Source organism: Amblyomma mixtum, chromosome 7 (genome assembly GCF_055824585.1).
Source record: "Amblyomma mixtum isolate Tamu chromosome 7, ASM5582458v1, whole genome shotgun sequence".
NCBI classification, from domain to species: domain Eukaryota; kingdom Metazoa; phylum Arthropoda; class Arachnida; order Ixodida; family Ixodidae; genus Amblyomma; species Amblyomma mixtum.
In genome coordinates, this window is record NC_143018.1 from 42,465,895 (window position 1) to 42,479,958 (window position 14,064).

General features: G+C 48.5%; 1 protein-coding gene and 1 pseudogene across 1 annotated transcript; both read left to right on the forward strand.

Moving 5' to 3' along the window:
* The first annotated feature begins 2,055 nt into the window (after nucleotides 1-2,055).
* On the forward strand, nucleotides 2,056-4,747 carry LOC149335817 (uncharacterized; annotated as a pseudogene).
* Nucleotide 4,748: 1 nt separating this feature from the next.
* Nucleotides 4,749-8,353, forward strand: LOC149335818 (uncharacterized). Its single transcript, XM_089552373.1, has one exon. It carries the CDS (start codon nucleotides 4,749-4,751, stop codon nucleotides 8,184-8,186), a length of 3,438 nt encoding a protein of 1,145 aa, XP_089408499.1. The 3' UTR covers nucleotides 8,187-8,353.
* The last annotated feature ends 5,711 nt before the right edge of the window (nucleotides 8,354-14,064 follow it).

A 14,064-nucleotide genomic window follows, 5' to 3' on the forward strand; every position in this document is an offset into this window, starting at 1 on the left:
AGGACCGAGAAGGAACACATGCAGGGCAGACAGACATTCGGGCCAGTTAACAATTTTTTTTTAAAATGACGCGCAATATACCGGGTGTCCCAGCTAAATGTAACCAAACTTTTAAAAACGGCGAAGTGACCTAGTCCAGTGAAACCAACTCAGGGCTGTTTATAGTCGCTTGGCCTAGCCTTGAGTATTTTTTTCGCTCTTCAAAGTTAATTAATTAGTTAAGTTTAATTAGCTAACTATTTAATTATTAACTTCAGGAAGAAAGTGTAAATACAAAAGTTTTAGGTCACCTCGAAAAACCGCCAGTAGTGCTGTTTCCGTCAAGTTACGATTTACGTAGCCTCATTTATTGGCCTTAAAAGAAAGTTGTCACGTGTCCAGCTGCTCGCTCACTTCTCTGCTCCAATGTGCACCCAAAGTCTCATCGAGGAGAGGACTTGAGAAAAAACGGATTTTATTCTTTAAGGCGCGTCTTGGGACGTCGAAGTGGCACAGCTGTCACGTGGAAGCTTTTTATTATTGTGCTGGTTATGGTTAAAGGCCGGTAAAAAAACTATTTTAGGTAAATATTACTTTGCTGCAAATGTCTCAGCAAGCTGTTTCTCAAAGCGATCTACAACTTTTCCATTGACACTTTGTTCCTCAAGTCAATAATTAAAAAGTTAGTTAATTAAGCTTAACTGATTAGTCAACCTTTAAGAACGAAAAAATACTGCAGACTAGGTCACCCGACTCTAAACAACCCTCATTTGGTTTAAGACGGCTAGGACACCCCGTGTTTTTTAAAAGCTTGGTTACAATTATCTGGGACACCTGGTGTATGAACCGCGGAAGTGATTAAACTAGGCGGAAGAGGAGTGCACAGATTATATCACTGGTCGAAAAGAAAGGAAGAGCCTGATTCTATCTATTCATACCTTGCGCCTTCCCTCTTTCTTATATCATGCTCCATTATGACCACAATGTGAAAAAATTCAGACAATAAATATCTGATTTTCTTCCGGCAGCGTCAAACATAGAAAATGATCTTTACGACACTTACACAATCAAGAAATTAAATGTTAAGGCAAGCAGCCAGCGTACCGAAACCCTTTAAATGAGGTTGAGACATGTGCCACACTTTTGAACGCTGCCGCGTTATAACCCCGTTTTGCTCAGAGTGTTCGCCAGCGTCCTAATGCGCACCTCTTTCTCCTTATTTTCATGCTTAATAGTTTAACGAGGCCCTCGAATCTGGCGGCCTTGATGTTATAGGTAGCATAAGAATGTTCTCGTCGAGCTTCCGCCCTCATCCTTCGATCATGTTTCTATGTGGTACTCGCGGTAATACAGGGCGTACCACGTCCTGGTTCGCTGGTTTTCTGGTCGCTGGTCCTGGTTCCAAGGTTCGCTTGCACTACACATAACTACCCCCGGAAGCAGTAGATTGGCAGCCGCCGCCATAGCTCGGTTGGTGGAGCACCGGACGCGAAATTCGAAGGTCCTGGGTTCGGATCTCACCGAAGGCATGCGGTTGTTTTAGAGCGCAGCTCTTTGGCCTCCGTTCCTGGGTTTCGCGTCGTCGTCGGCGTCGGCGTCGGCCTCGTAACCAGCTCCGCCCCCAATGTCACGCTTTTCAATTGGTCGAAATGCTCGTGACGTCACAGTGCGCGAATTTCAAATGGGGCCAATTGTACTTTGGCTAGTAACCATGCAACCAATCAAAGGGATCGTATAGTGATGCTGCAACTAAGTTGGACTGAGTTTACTTAATTGATTAATTAATCAATTAGACTAATTAATATAGAGGAGAATGAAGACGTCAGAAGAAAAGAAAAGAAAGACGCGCGCCGCAGCGACAACAGCGTCCGCGGAAGGAGACGCTGCTGAAAAAAACAGATAAGTACGAAGCCGCGTTCCCTCCACCACCACGCACTTCCCCACTCAAAGACGTTGCTCGTTTTATATACGTTGTGTCGAACATCCTAGACAGTTCCAACAATTGACAGGTTAATGACAGAACACGATGGATAGAAATGCAATAATATAAATATGAAATAGCCTAATTAACCTTTCTAGTTAGACCGCATAAATCAATAAAACCGAGAATGAAATTGGTCGAGTTGGGGAATCGAACCAGGGTCTCCGGAGTGCGATACGAGCACGCTAGCCACTCCGTAATGCCAGCTGAATGGCTTGGAATGAACAAAGGCGCGTCTAGCTAATACGGCGTCTTCGTTCACTCCCATCTTCCCCCTTTCCCTTACGGCGAGGTGCAGGTGTCCACCCAGATATGCGAGAGAGATACATTTCCTTTCCTCAAAAAATAAATTTACCGTCCAGCAAGGCGTACAGCCGAATTGGCGATGGCGTTCTGTGGACTCCCTGGCAGCGTTGCAAGACGCTGTCGCGTTCCACTCTTACAGGCGAAGCTTAACGTGTTAACCACACATCAGTAACAAACGCAGACAGCCAATGGACGCGTCATTCGCTGGCAGCACTTGATTCATCATTCACAACCGAGCCGAAATTGCCGCTGCCGTTCGCCACTGCGAAAATATCTGCCAGTTCTTTCTGAGCCATGAGCGAGACGACCGATGGAAGTCCTCCGTCTGCTGCTGCTGCTGCTGCTGCTAAACGAGCTGCCAGAGCAGAGGCCCAGCGCCGTCGCCGTCAGAATCCAGAGGTGCGTGCCGCCGAAGCAGAAGCTTACCGTCGCCGCCGTCGAGATGATGCAGGAGTACGCGTCGCCGAAGCAGAGGCTAAGCGCCGCCGCCGAGAAGACCCTGCCGTTCGCGCCGCCGAAGCGGAGGCTCATCGCCGCTGTCGAGAGCAACCAGCAGTAAGCGAGGCTGAAGCAGAAGCTCATCGCCGCCGCCGAGAAGACCCTGCCGTTCGCGCCGCCGAAGCGGAGGCTCATCGCCGCCGTCGAGAGCAACCAGCAGTAAGCGAGGCTGAAGCAGAAGCTCATCGCCGCTGCCGAGAAGACCCTGCCGTTCGCACCGCCGAAGCGGAGGCTCATCGCCGCCGTCGAGAGCAACCAGCAGTAAGCGAGGCTTAAGCAGAAGCTCATCGCCGCTGCCGAGAAGACCCTGCCGTTCGCACCGCCGAAGCGGAGGCTCATCGCCGCCGTCGAGAGCAACCAGCAGTAAGCGAGGCTGAAGCAGAAGCTCATCGCCGTCGCAGAGAAGACTCTACCGTTCGCGCGGCCGAGGCCGAGGCCAAACGCAAACAAAGGCTCGCAAACAGTCAGGGTGCAACAAATGCTTTCCGGCGACAGTTTACAGACAATCCGTTTGGAAGTGTGTGTTCAGTGTGTGATCGGCTCTGGTTCCAAAATGACGTGAAACCGCTTCCGGATACGTGCCGTGAGAATCTCCGGTGTGCGTTTCCTAACTCGGACTTGTGTCAATTCAGACTGTGTTCTTCATGCATGCAATCTGTGCGGAAAGGTGACATTCCTCATTTTTCGACAACAAATGGTTACAAATATCCCTCGAGGCCAGCGCACCTTCCACAACTTAATGCGGTGAGTGTAAGACTCGTATCTCCGCGAATCCCATTCATGCAAGTGCGACGACTGATGCACGGCGGAGGCCAATATGGCATTAAGGGTCCAGTTGTGAACGTTTGCGTTGACGTGGACGAGATGGTTACATCGTTGCCCCGTGCCATCGAACAAGACCGCGCACTCAATGTGCATCTGAAGCGGCGTATTCTCGCGAAGACGACCTACTTGGCGGGGGCAGTGAGAAAATGTGATTTGCTGCCGTGGCTCAAGGTGCTTTGCGATAGCACACTATACAAGCACTACAACATCAAGTGCGACTTTGCCCGTTTGGGTGACATCACTGAGGTGGACAAGCAGGACGAAATTGAGTCGCTCCCGGAATGTGCGGACCTCAACGATCCCATCCAGGCGGCCACAGCCATGACGTTGGCTCAGCACACCTTGATATGGGATGAAGACAAGTTTCTTGTCATTGCTCCCGGTGAGGGAAAGAAGCCCCTGAGCATTCTTTACGACGAACATGCGGAGGAGCTCTCATTCCCACAGATTTACCTCGGTGAACCACGGCGAGTGGACGCCAGTGCCAAACCAACCGTCTTCACGCACGCCATGAGCGAGATCCGCAGGTCTGATCGTCGAGGTGCCGCCCCACAACACGTACTGTACATGGCCATGAAAGTATTTAGGCACCGAGTAGCCAGCGACATGTCTGTGGCCTTCCGCAACGTCAGAGCGGTGGAAACCCTAACGAAACAACAGCTACTCGACAAGGACTTCGTTCAGGAAGCGGTAGAACATGACATGGCTTTTATGCATGGCATACCCAATACCGTGCAGTACTGGGCCAGGCGCAAGAAAGACCTCTTTGCCATGATCCGCCAACTGGGTAAGCCTACGGCGTTCCTCACACTGTCTGCCTCGGAATTGCACTGGCCCGAGCTGTATAGTGTTGCTTCAGCGACTTCGTCTACAACCTGATGAGACTGCAGTTGCCGTAGAGGAAATGAACAGCATTAATCGTGCCCAGCTAGTAAATGACGATCCCGTAGTCTGTGCCATCTACTTCGACAGCCTGGTGCGCATCATTCTAAACATACTCCAGAATACCCGGATATCCCCCTTCAGACCATACGTAGTGGTCGACTACTTTAAACGCATCGAATTTCAGCATCGCGGGTCGGCACACGCGCACATTCTTCTCTGGCTTGATAATGCCCCCGATGAGCAACTCTCCATGCACATGCCCCGAACTCTGGAAATGGCCATTACTCTGCTTTCGCTGGACACCACGTACTTGAAGCGGGAGCGCACGCAGGTGCACCAACACACCCACACCTGCTACAAGCGCAACAGCACCAAGTGCCGCTTTAACGTCCCCTTCATGCCCATTGATGAACCCATGGTCGTAGTGCCTTTCCCGAGTGTGGAGAGTGAGGCGCAGAAGAAACACATCGAGATGCTCCAAATCAAGTACCAAGCCATGCACGAGGCTTTGGAAACGACCAACTATGATTCACTACAGCAGTTCTGGGAACATCACGGCATCACGGACAGGGAGCAGTACATTTCGGTTCTCCGAGCAGGTACACCTCGTCCCACCGTCATGCTACCCCGTACCGTGCAGCAAAAGCGGGTTAATTACTTTAACCCATGGGTGGCCTCCGTTCTAGATTCAAACATGGATCTTCAGATCGTGCTCGACACGTACGCGTGTGCTGCCTACGTGGTAGAGTATGTAAATAAGGCCAATCGAGGTATGTCCAATCTGAACCGTGCGGTGCAAGAAATTGTCAAGGATAAGGGGGACATGGATTACACGCAGGCACTGAGACACTTGGGCGTGAAGATGCTCAATGCGATCGAGCTCTCAGCACAGGAGGCCGCCTGGTGTTTGCTCAAGCAGGACATGTCGCAGGCTAGTCGCAAAATTGTCTTTGTAAACACTGCCTGGCCTGAGGAAAGGACGCGCATCCGGAAGTCTCACGCTCAAATGGAGGAGGAACGCTTGGACGAATCTAGCACGGACGTTTGGAAAAGGACTATGATCGAGCGCTACGAAGAACGCGCGCCTGAATTGGAAGCCGTCACTCTGGCAGAGTTCGCTACAGACTACAACATCTACACCTGCAAGAAGAGAGTTCTGCGAGTGATACTTCGCTACCGCGGTTACTCCATCGACGATTCAGTTAACTTCAAGAGAGAACATGTCCTACTCTTCTTTCCGTTTCGTAAGGAGATGGACATCTTAGACCAAAATTGTTTCGAGCGGCTATACGAGGAAAACACTGACGTCATTCGGGAGCACAAATCACGCTATCAGAGTGATGTAAATATTGAAGACCTCCGTGCGGTTTGTAATTCCCTGATACGACCCAATAACGAGGAACGGGAGACGGCTTCTGAGATTTCCGATGTGACCGTGCACCCGGCAGCCATGGAGAACGACGACTCTGATCTCCTAGACATTGGTGCAGTCGAGTCCAATGCCCCATTTAAACAATGCCCCGCCGTGTGCAGGCGCCAAGACGTCATGAGCAGAGATCAGTACCTGGACACCATGCGGAAGACAAATGATGAGCAGTACGAGATCGTCCGAGAAGTCCTACACCGACTGACAACTCCGAACTCTCCACCACTGCAAATATTCTTCACGGGAGTGGCTGGATGCGGCAAAACATTTGTACTGCGCCTGATCACGGACCTCTACAACAGGTACTGTAACCCTGCTGGCCCATACAATCTAAACGCATATGTGGCTTGCGCTACAACTGGAAAGGCGGCGGTGGCACTAGGCGGAGTAACTGTGCACGCAGCGTTCAAGCTTAGCCTCAAGACAGACAGCGGACTCAGGGACAACGAGTTGAACACCTTCCGCTATGCTTTCAGGAATGTCAGATGCGTGATTATCGACGAAGTTAGCATGATGTCTGCTGATATACTTCACAGAATCGACTCGCGGCTCCGCTCCATCACCTGCAAATATCTGCAGCCCTTCGGAGGGTTGGACGTCATTCTGTGTGGGGACCTGCGTCAGCTTCCCCCCGTTCGTGCAGCTGAGGTGTTCAAGCGCGTCAAAACAGACGACGTGTTTAACACAGAAATCGCGTGGCACCATCTCGCCTACTTTGCACTCATTAAAGTGGTACGACAAAACAATCTCAGGTTCTCCACGTTGCTTTCCAAAATTGGAGATGGTGTCGCATTAGACCCCGAGGAAATCTCACTTATCGAGAGTCGGTTCGTTCCACAGCAGGAAGCAGAAGCTTCTTGCCCCGGTGGCATACGCTTGTTCTACTCCAACAAGGAATCTGATTACTACAACACAACAAAGGCCATAGTAGCACAGGATAATACTGTACCATGCACGGCACAGGATACAATCGTTGGGTGTAGGTCTATGCAAGAGCAAACAGAGGCCATGCGTAAGGTCGAAACGTTACCCAAGGCCGAAATAGGAAATTTGCCAGCAAATATAATGCTGTGCATTGGCAAGCCTTACATGATCACCCTCAACGTGGATGTTTCCGATGGCCTTGTTAATGGATCGGTGGGAACACTGAAATTCATCGAAAACGACACCCATGGGAAACCGCTACGCATATGGTTGCAGTTCGGGGAGCTTGGCTCCAAACTTGCGATCGGAACCGTAGCGGCCGCAAAATCACACCAGTTACGCAAGCTCAACACAAACATTCAACCGAACTGGATACCGATTGAAAGGCGTACCGTCACCTGCGTTATCGATAAGAAGACGAAGGTATCGGTAAGAAGATGCCAGCTTCCCGTTGTGCAGGCGAGCGCCATTACCATTCATAAATCCCAGGGTGGCACATATGATGAAGTCGTGTACTCCTACGCCAAGAATCATCCACAGAAGTTGGTATACGTGGCACTGAGTCGCGCTACAGACATCAACGGACTCTACCTGACCAATGTTGACAACGACTTCACATTCTACCACGGAAAAGCCAATCCGGACAGAAAGCTAGCCGATGAATTTCGTCGGTTGCAGTCCCACAAACTTGACACCATCACCGCCAAGTGCCTCGCCATGACTGAACAGCCGCAATACTTGTTGATCTCCGCTCTTAACGTACGCTCCCTTGCCGCACATGCCAAGGACGTACACCACGATCACATTCTGCGCCATTCCTCTGTACTTTGCTTTGCTGAAACCTGGATGGATCCCGAAGAGCCTCTCGAAATCATAGATTTCCTATACTGCTGTGGTGCTCGCAGAGACCACAACAGAGCGGCGGGAGTCGCTATCTACTTGCGCACAGGTCTCTCTGCAATACCAGTCGAAATGTTTGGCACGTCACATGAAGTTGGCGAACTGTGCGCCGCAAAGTTGCCCAACGGCTTGCTGGTAGTAGCTGCCTACTTCGCCCCTACCGCACTCACGAAAGACGTCGTGCACTTCCTGCAACTCGCATTAACCGTCCATCGATCCACACCGATGTTAGTAGTGGGGGACTTTAATGTTGACATAAAGACAAACAGCAATTTCCTAACACTTATGCGGGAGAACATCCCGTTCCTCTCGCTCGTAACGCGTCCCACGGCTGTGACAACCTCGCGAGGCACTTGTATAGATCTCGTCTTTGAGAATCAAGCATTGGTGTACCAAGTCGAACATATATCAGTCTATTTCTCCGACCACAAAGCTTCCTTCATGACTGTCAAGAACTGTTAGTGGAGTCTTTGTTAAAGGAATACGTGTGAAAAATAAAAAAACAAATTCTGTGATAGCGCATACATGTGTTGCTCGATTTCTTTGCCTCAATGTATCGAAAAGGTGAAACAGCTTATTTGCTGCGCTCAAATTTCGCATTAGGAAGTAACGTAATCGTCGGTACATTTTTTTTCTTCTACTTTGCCATTGATAAAAACTACAAATTAAAACAAAAAGACATCCCCTCTGCTTCTTAGCTTCGGTGGCTTTTTGGTTTGATTTTATTGGCTTTTAACGTCCCAAAGCGACTCAGGCTATGAGGGAGGCCGTAGTGAAGGGCTCCGGAAATTTCGACCACCTGGGGTTCTTTAGCATGCGCTGACATCGCACATTATACAGGCCTCTAGAATTTCAGCTCCATCGAAATGCGACCGCGGCGACCGGGATCGAACCCTTGTCTTTCGGGTCAGCAGCCGGGCGCCATAACAACTAAGCCGCCGTTTTTAAACTGCGTTGCCGTTTTTATTACACCGAGAAAAAAAATACTACCATTAGACAGTGCTTGGTCATGAAGAGCAAAAAGAAAAGAATTATCAACTTAGGCTACTGTTAATTTCAAGTTCAGATACACTATTCAGATCATTGTCTGCGCAAAAAAGAAATAAACGGACAAAAAGTGTAACGAAAACACAAACATTGCTGGATAATTCGCTCCAGATATTCAGTGCAGTTGGTGTAGGTCTGACTCCGCCTTCGCTATTCCAAAAGGCAGACAAATGACCGTTACGAGCGCACCATTACGCGTTCCAGCATTGTGGGGAATAGCACCAGTAGGAGATTTCTCCGGCACTGGAGGGATTCTGGTGGAGATTTACGACGGAGAAAAGGTCTTTCCTGCTGATGGCCGAAGACGGGAGGGGACGCACGAGCTGCATTGAGTTCTGTGAAGCCTGATTTGCAACGATCATCGGATTCCTAGGACGTGCCATTTTTCTTTATTCGATAACAGCATCACCAATCGGCACGGATATATATATGTAGATTGAGAGAGAAAGAGAGAGAGCGAAGAAATAGAACTGGCGCGAAGATAGTTGCTACCGAACCATTCCATCTTCTAAGATGTGCAGCAAAATAAACGCATTGCCTTAAGGCTTTCTTCTTTTTTCGGGCACAGAAAGAAAGGGTCCGGGAACGAGGCTCCTAAAAATGTATTATACAGGCCAGCTTGTGCAATGCCTTCCGGCATGAAACTCCGAAGAAATACTTTTTATTGCGCCTATAGTTGAGCTCAGCGAAAAATAGGACAGTGTAAAGAAAGCACCTCTGAACTCGAAAATGTCCGAAGGCTAATGCGCTGTTGATCGGATTACTCTGCTGTATGAGATGCAGGACGGTGTTAAGCACGAGAAGCTTTTAGGTCCCGTTCTCGGCAAGCTCAGGCGAAGAGCGTAGGGAAACCGCGGCGAACCACACCGCCAATTTAAGCCGGCGTGCGAGCTCGAGTGACGGCGAAGCATACGCGTGCCGAATGGAAGCTGAGAAGTAGAGACCAAAGAGGCTTAACCATCTGAACTGGCGCGGCTTGTCTAAAGAGTTCGTGCCGGAGATCAGTGTTGCGTGTGCTTGAACGAACGCTACCGCATGTCTTCCGGGGCATCGCCAGTACCGCTCGACGCGTTGAAAGGGCGGAGCAACGCTTGCCAATGGAAGCCGATGTCTTAGGGAGGAGCCATCCTAGCAATTGCTACTTTTTTTGTGCAATCCATCTCATGCTTAGTGCTTATTTTCCACGCCATGAGAGTCTTAACTTTTCTTGTCAAGCACCACGAACCTTTGCACTGTGTTTTCCTCGAAGCATACAAGAAGGAAGACGACCTGTCGGACTTTATACGCGTGTTCAGTTGGGCTCCCACTGGAGCTCAGGAATTACAGCGCTTGTTGTCCAAAGGGCGTTGAGTCTTTCGAAAATGATCGCGGTCGGGTTAACCTGTGGAAGGAATAAGCACAACTGGTGAGCAGTTGCACGTAAGCTTTGAGTACGTGCAGACGTGCACCCTTGCAGACGGGCGGCAGGAAAAAAGCACACATGAGATACGGGACATTGGTTGAACCGGCAGAGCCCCGTTTGACCCGACAAACAAAATTTCAGTATGCCCTTATAGGTCATCTAATGAAAGAAAAATACCCATAAAATATAAAAACCGCTTCAGGAGGAGAACCCTACCACGCTAATTACACATCATCTCAAATTAAAGCAAAGCCTGTTGTTGGAGTCTATTACTGCACTTCTCGACAAAGCTACCTAAATTTAAAAGCAAACAAAGAGCAAATCTGAAATAATGACTGCGAACCTGTTTCATAGTCGCTCGTCAACCACTCATTTGAAAGATGGATAGTGGTACCGATTTACTTCGCGTTATTCGCAAGCGTGTTCACTAGTAAAGATAAAATAAGGCTGACGTATTTAAACGAGACCACTGCTTCCTTACCTTCCAAAGTTGAGGTATTTACACTGCGTCTCGCGAGGCATCTCGAAAGAAATGAACGAAGCCCTCAAATCTGTTTGACCCCACGGCGCCACCGCCACTGCATTCCCTTTTGGCTCCCGCCTTTGGGGACGGAAAAATTACCTTATGTCGTAAGAATTAACGACGCCGCGTTTCGGCACCGATAATACTTTAGAAGCTAAAATTGTGGTGGCAAAACCTGCCTAGTAATGGGAACTGAAATGCGGCTCAGGAAGGCAGAAGGCAAAATTTCAATATGACAGAAACATTACCAAACACACCTGTAGACACACTATATTGCAACAGGTTATCTTGCATCGTCCACTTTGTCGTCTCCTAGTCTGTGACACTCGTTTGCGCCACTGGCCACTTTGTAGTCTTCTAATTCGTGACAATACATTGTTATCAATTGGGCTGGAATGACGCACATCACTGAAGCTCACACCTATTTCACCTTATTTTATGCAGGCTTGGCTACCAAACGTAAAAGCACCTAATGGCTCTACGAACTACTGCATTTCCCTTGGGTGCAGCTCTAGCTGATATGTCTTTTTGCATGCTGTTTTTCTTCTCCTCATGTTCCCTCTGCCTGGCATAAAAAAACCTATGCGCAACACTTAGCTTGTGTTGCGCATAACTTTTAACTCTTGTACTTCTTTACAAAATTTAGAAACACGCGCTCGAAAATAATACTTATCGTGAGAAGCCTGTTTTCTTTCGCAGCGCTCTTTAGATGGGGGCATGCTGAAAGTGAGGCGGATGAAAAATAAAATATTCATGTTATACTCAGCAGGAAATATCCGCATGACGCATTAACGTGCTGTTTAGACAAAATGCAGGACTACTGCTTATACTATGGTGGCAATGAGAAAAATATTTACCTACCAATCACGAGCCACGAGTATGCTTAAAGAGAGGAAAGAAGTCACTCCACACGCAGAAAAAAAATAATAACATATTTGCAATTTACCGCCCTCACCAGGAACACAGGTTCTTTGCAAAGTGGAAATGTTTCCGTGAGATGGATTTTAAATGTGAAGAATTGTCTTTTTCTTCGGCAACATCTTGCTGCGACTTCTCGCCCATTTGTTGAAATAGTGTTTCTGTAGCCAGTTACTAAAAGCGATGCGATGCGATAATATTGCTTCAGGGCCGTAATCCTTATTGCCTCAACTTTCACAGAGCACCGGAAAATATGAGGTGGTTGCACTCCAATTCCTTATTCTATAATAGAGAGTTATAAACTCTTTCAAGATGTACCAAGACTGTACTGGACAGTTTGCGCCTTAATCACAATAATTTGGTTAATAAGCAAAGGTACATGCATATTATAATTCCGCGCACATAACAAACCGCACAAATAATGCACTCGGGGTATGGTATTGCTTTTCACAGCAGTGGATAGCGATGAAGGAACGTGCGAAGGAAGGACCGTCGTCTGCCCAGTGTTGTTCTCTGAGAGATATACCACACGCTTTTTCTGATAGTTACACTACCAGAAAAGAGCGGAGAAAGGTGCAGTGCAGCAACCGGTGTGTGCTTTGGTGAGTGAAGATAGTTACGCGAGTTGGTATATATTCATCATGAATTATCAATGTATATATATGCTTTGACAGTAGATTTAACGGCAAAAAAACATACAGCGGACAGCGTGGCTTTAAATCGTTAACATAATGTGCCGTTCGTTGTAAGCAAAAAACTGATGTTCTTCATGCAAGCGTGTGAAATGCTTCTTACAATTTCACCAGCACCGTAATTTTAAAGGCATGGTTTCTATATCGTCATCACCAGCCCCACTATGCCTACTGGAGGACAAATGATCATCTTATGTCTCGAAAACTAACCCTGTCCTTTGCTAGCTGCGCCCATCGTTTAACCGTAAACTTCTTAATCTCAGCCCGCCTAACTTTCTGCCTTCCCCTGCTACGTTTGCCTTCTCTTGGAATCCACTCTATTACCCTTAAGGGCCAGCGGTTATCTTGCTTTCTCATTACATGCCCTGCCAAAACACATTTTTATGCGAAGCATATTACTAGAGGTACACTACAGCCCTTCGCCGTGGTTATGCGCCGTGCACACCACGTGACATACCACGTGACACATGACGTCACGACAGAGGAAAATGAGGGTCCACCTCGCGCCGTCGCTGTGGTTGCACGCCGTGCAGACCACGTGGTACAGTGACGATACACCATGTGACATACCACGTGACACATGACGTCACGACAGATCGCCGTCACGCGCTGGGAGAGGGAGAACGATGCCATCGCACAGACACCGGAATGTCCTCGAGCGGCATTCCCGCGCATTTCGAACGCGCGTTCACACTCGGTGTAGGTGAAACGCTCGCTCCACCAGACAGGCGGACGCGGCTTCCGTGGCAATCCAGGCGCCCACCCAACACGCGTCTCGGGGTTAGTCGGCGTTCCGCTGTAGCCATGCCGTTGTCTTCCCCCACGACGAAGGCTTCTAGTGGTTGTATTAAAATGACTAAGTATTCAACCAAGGAAAGCCATGTATTACCAAGCCTAGCCATCAATATGCTTCGCATCTGACCAGGGTTAACCAAGTTAAGCCTCAGCCATTTTTTCCTCTTCATTTAAACTAGGACGTCATTAACCCGCGTTTGTTCCCTCACCCACTCCTCCCGCTTCCGATCTCTTAACGTTACACCTTCGTTCCATAGCCCGCTGCTTTGTCTTTAACTTAAGCTGAACCCTCTTTGTCAGCCTCCACGTTTCTGCCCCATAGGCGAGTACCGGTAAGATACAGCTGTTGTATACTTTTCTCTTGAGGGATATTGGCAAAATGCCATTCATGATCTGAAAGAACCTGCCTTATGCGCTCGATCCCATTTTTATTCTTCTAGTTATTGCCCTCTCATGATCCGGATCAGTTGTCACTACCTGCCCTAAATACATATTCTCTTACTACTTCCAGCACCTGGCTACCAACTGCGAACTGCTGTTCCCTTGCTAGATTGTTGAATATTACTTTGATTTTCTGCATGTTAATTTTTAGCCCCACCATTCCGCTCTGCCTATCTAAATCATTGATAATTCTTTGAAATTCATCTCCTGAGGGGCTCAGCTAGGCAATATCATCAGGGAATCGAGGATTATTTTGGCGTTCTCCATTAACTTTTATCCCCAACTGATTCCAATTCAGGCCTCAGAATACCTAGATTGTCAACAGGCGGTGAATAGCATTGGCGATATCGAGTCTCCTTGCTTGACGCCCTTTCTTATTCGAATTTTATTGCTGACCTTACGGAGGACAATGACAGCCGTGCAGTTGCTATAGCCGGGCAGTATTTTCACATAAGACTCTTCTACACCCTGATTCCGCAATGCCTGCATGGCTGCTGAGGTTTCAAATTAGTTGAATGCTTT

Coding starts and splice junctions, on each gene's coding strand:
- LOC149335818 (XM_089552373.1), top strand. CDS start 4,749: ATGGCCATTACTCTGCTTTCGCTGGACACCACGTACTTGAAGCGGGAG.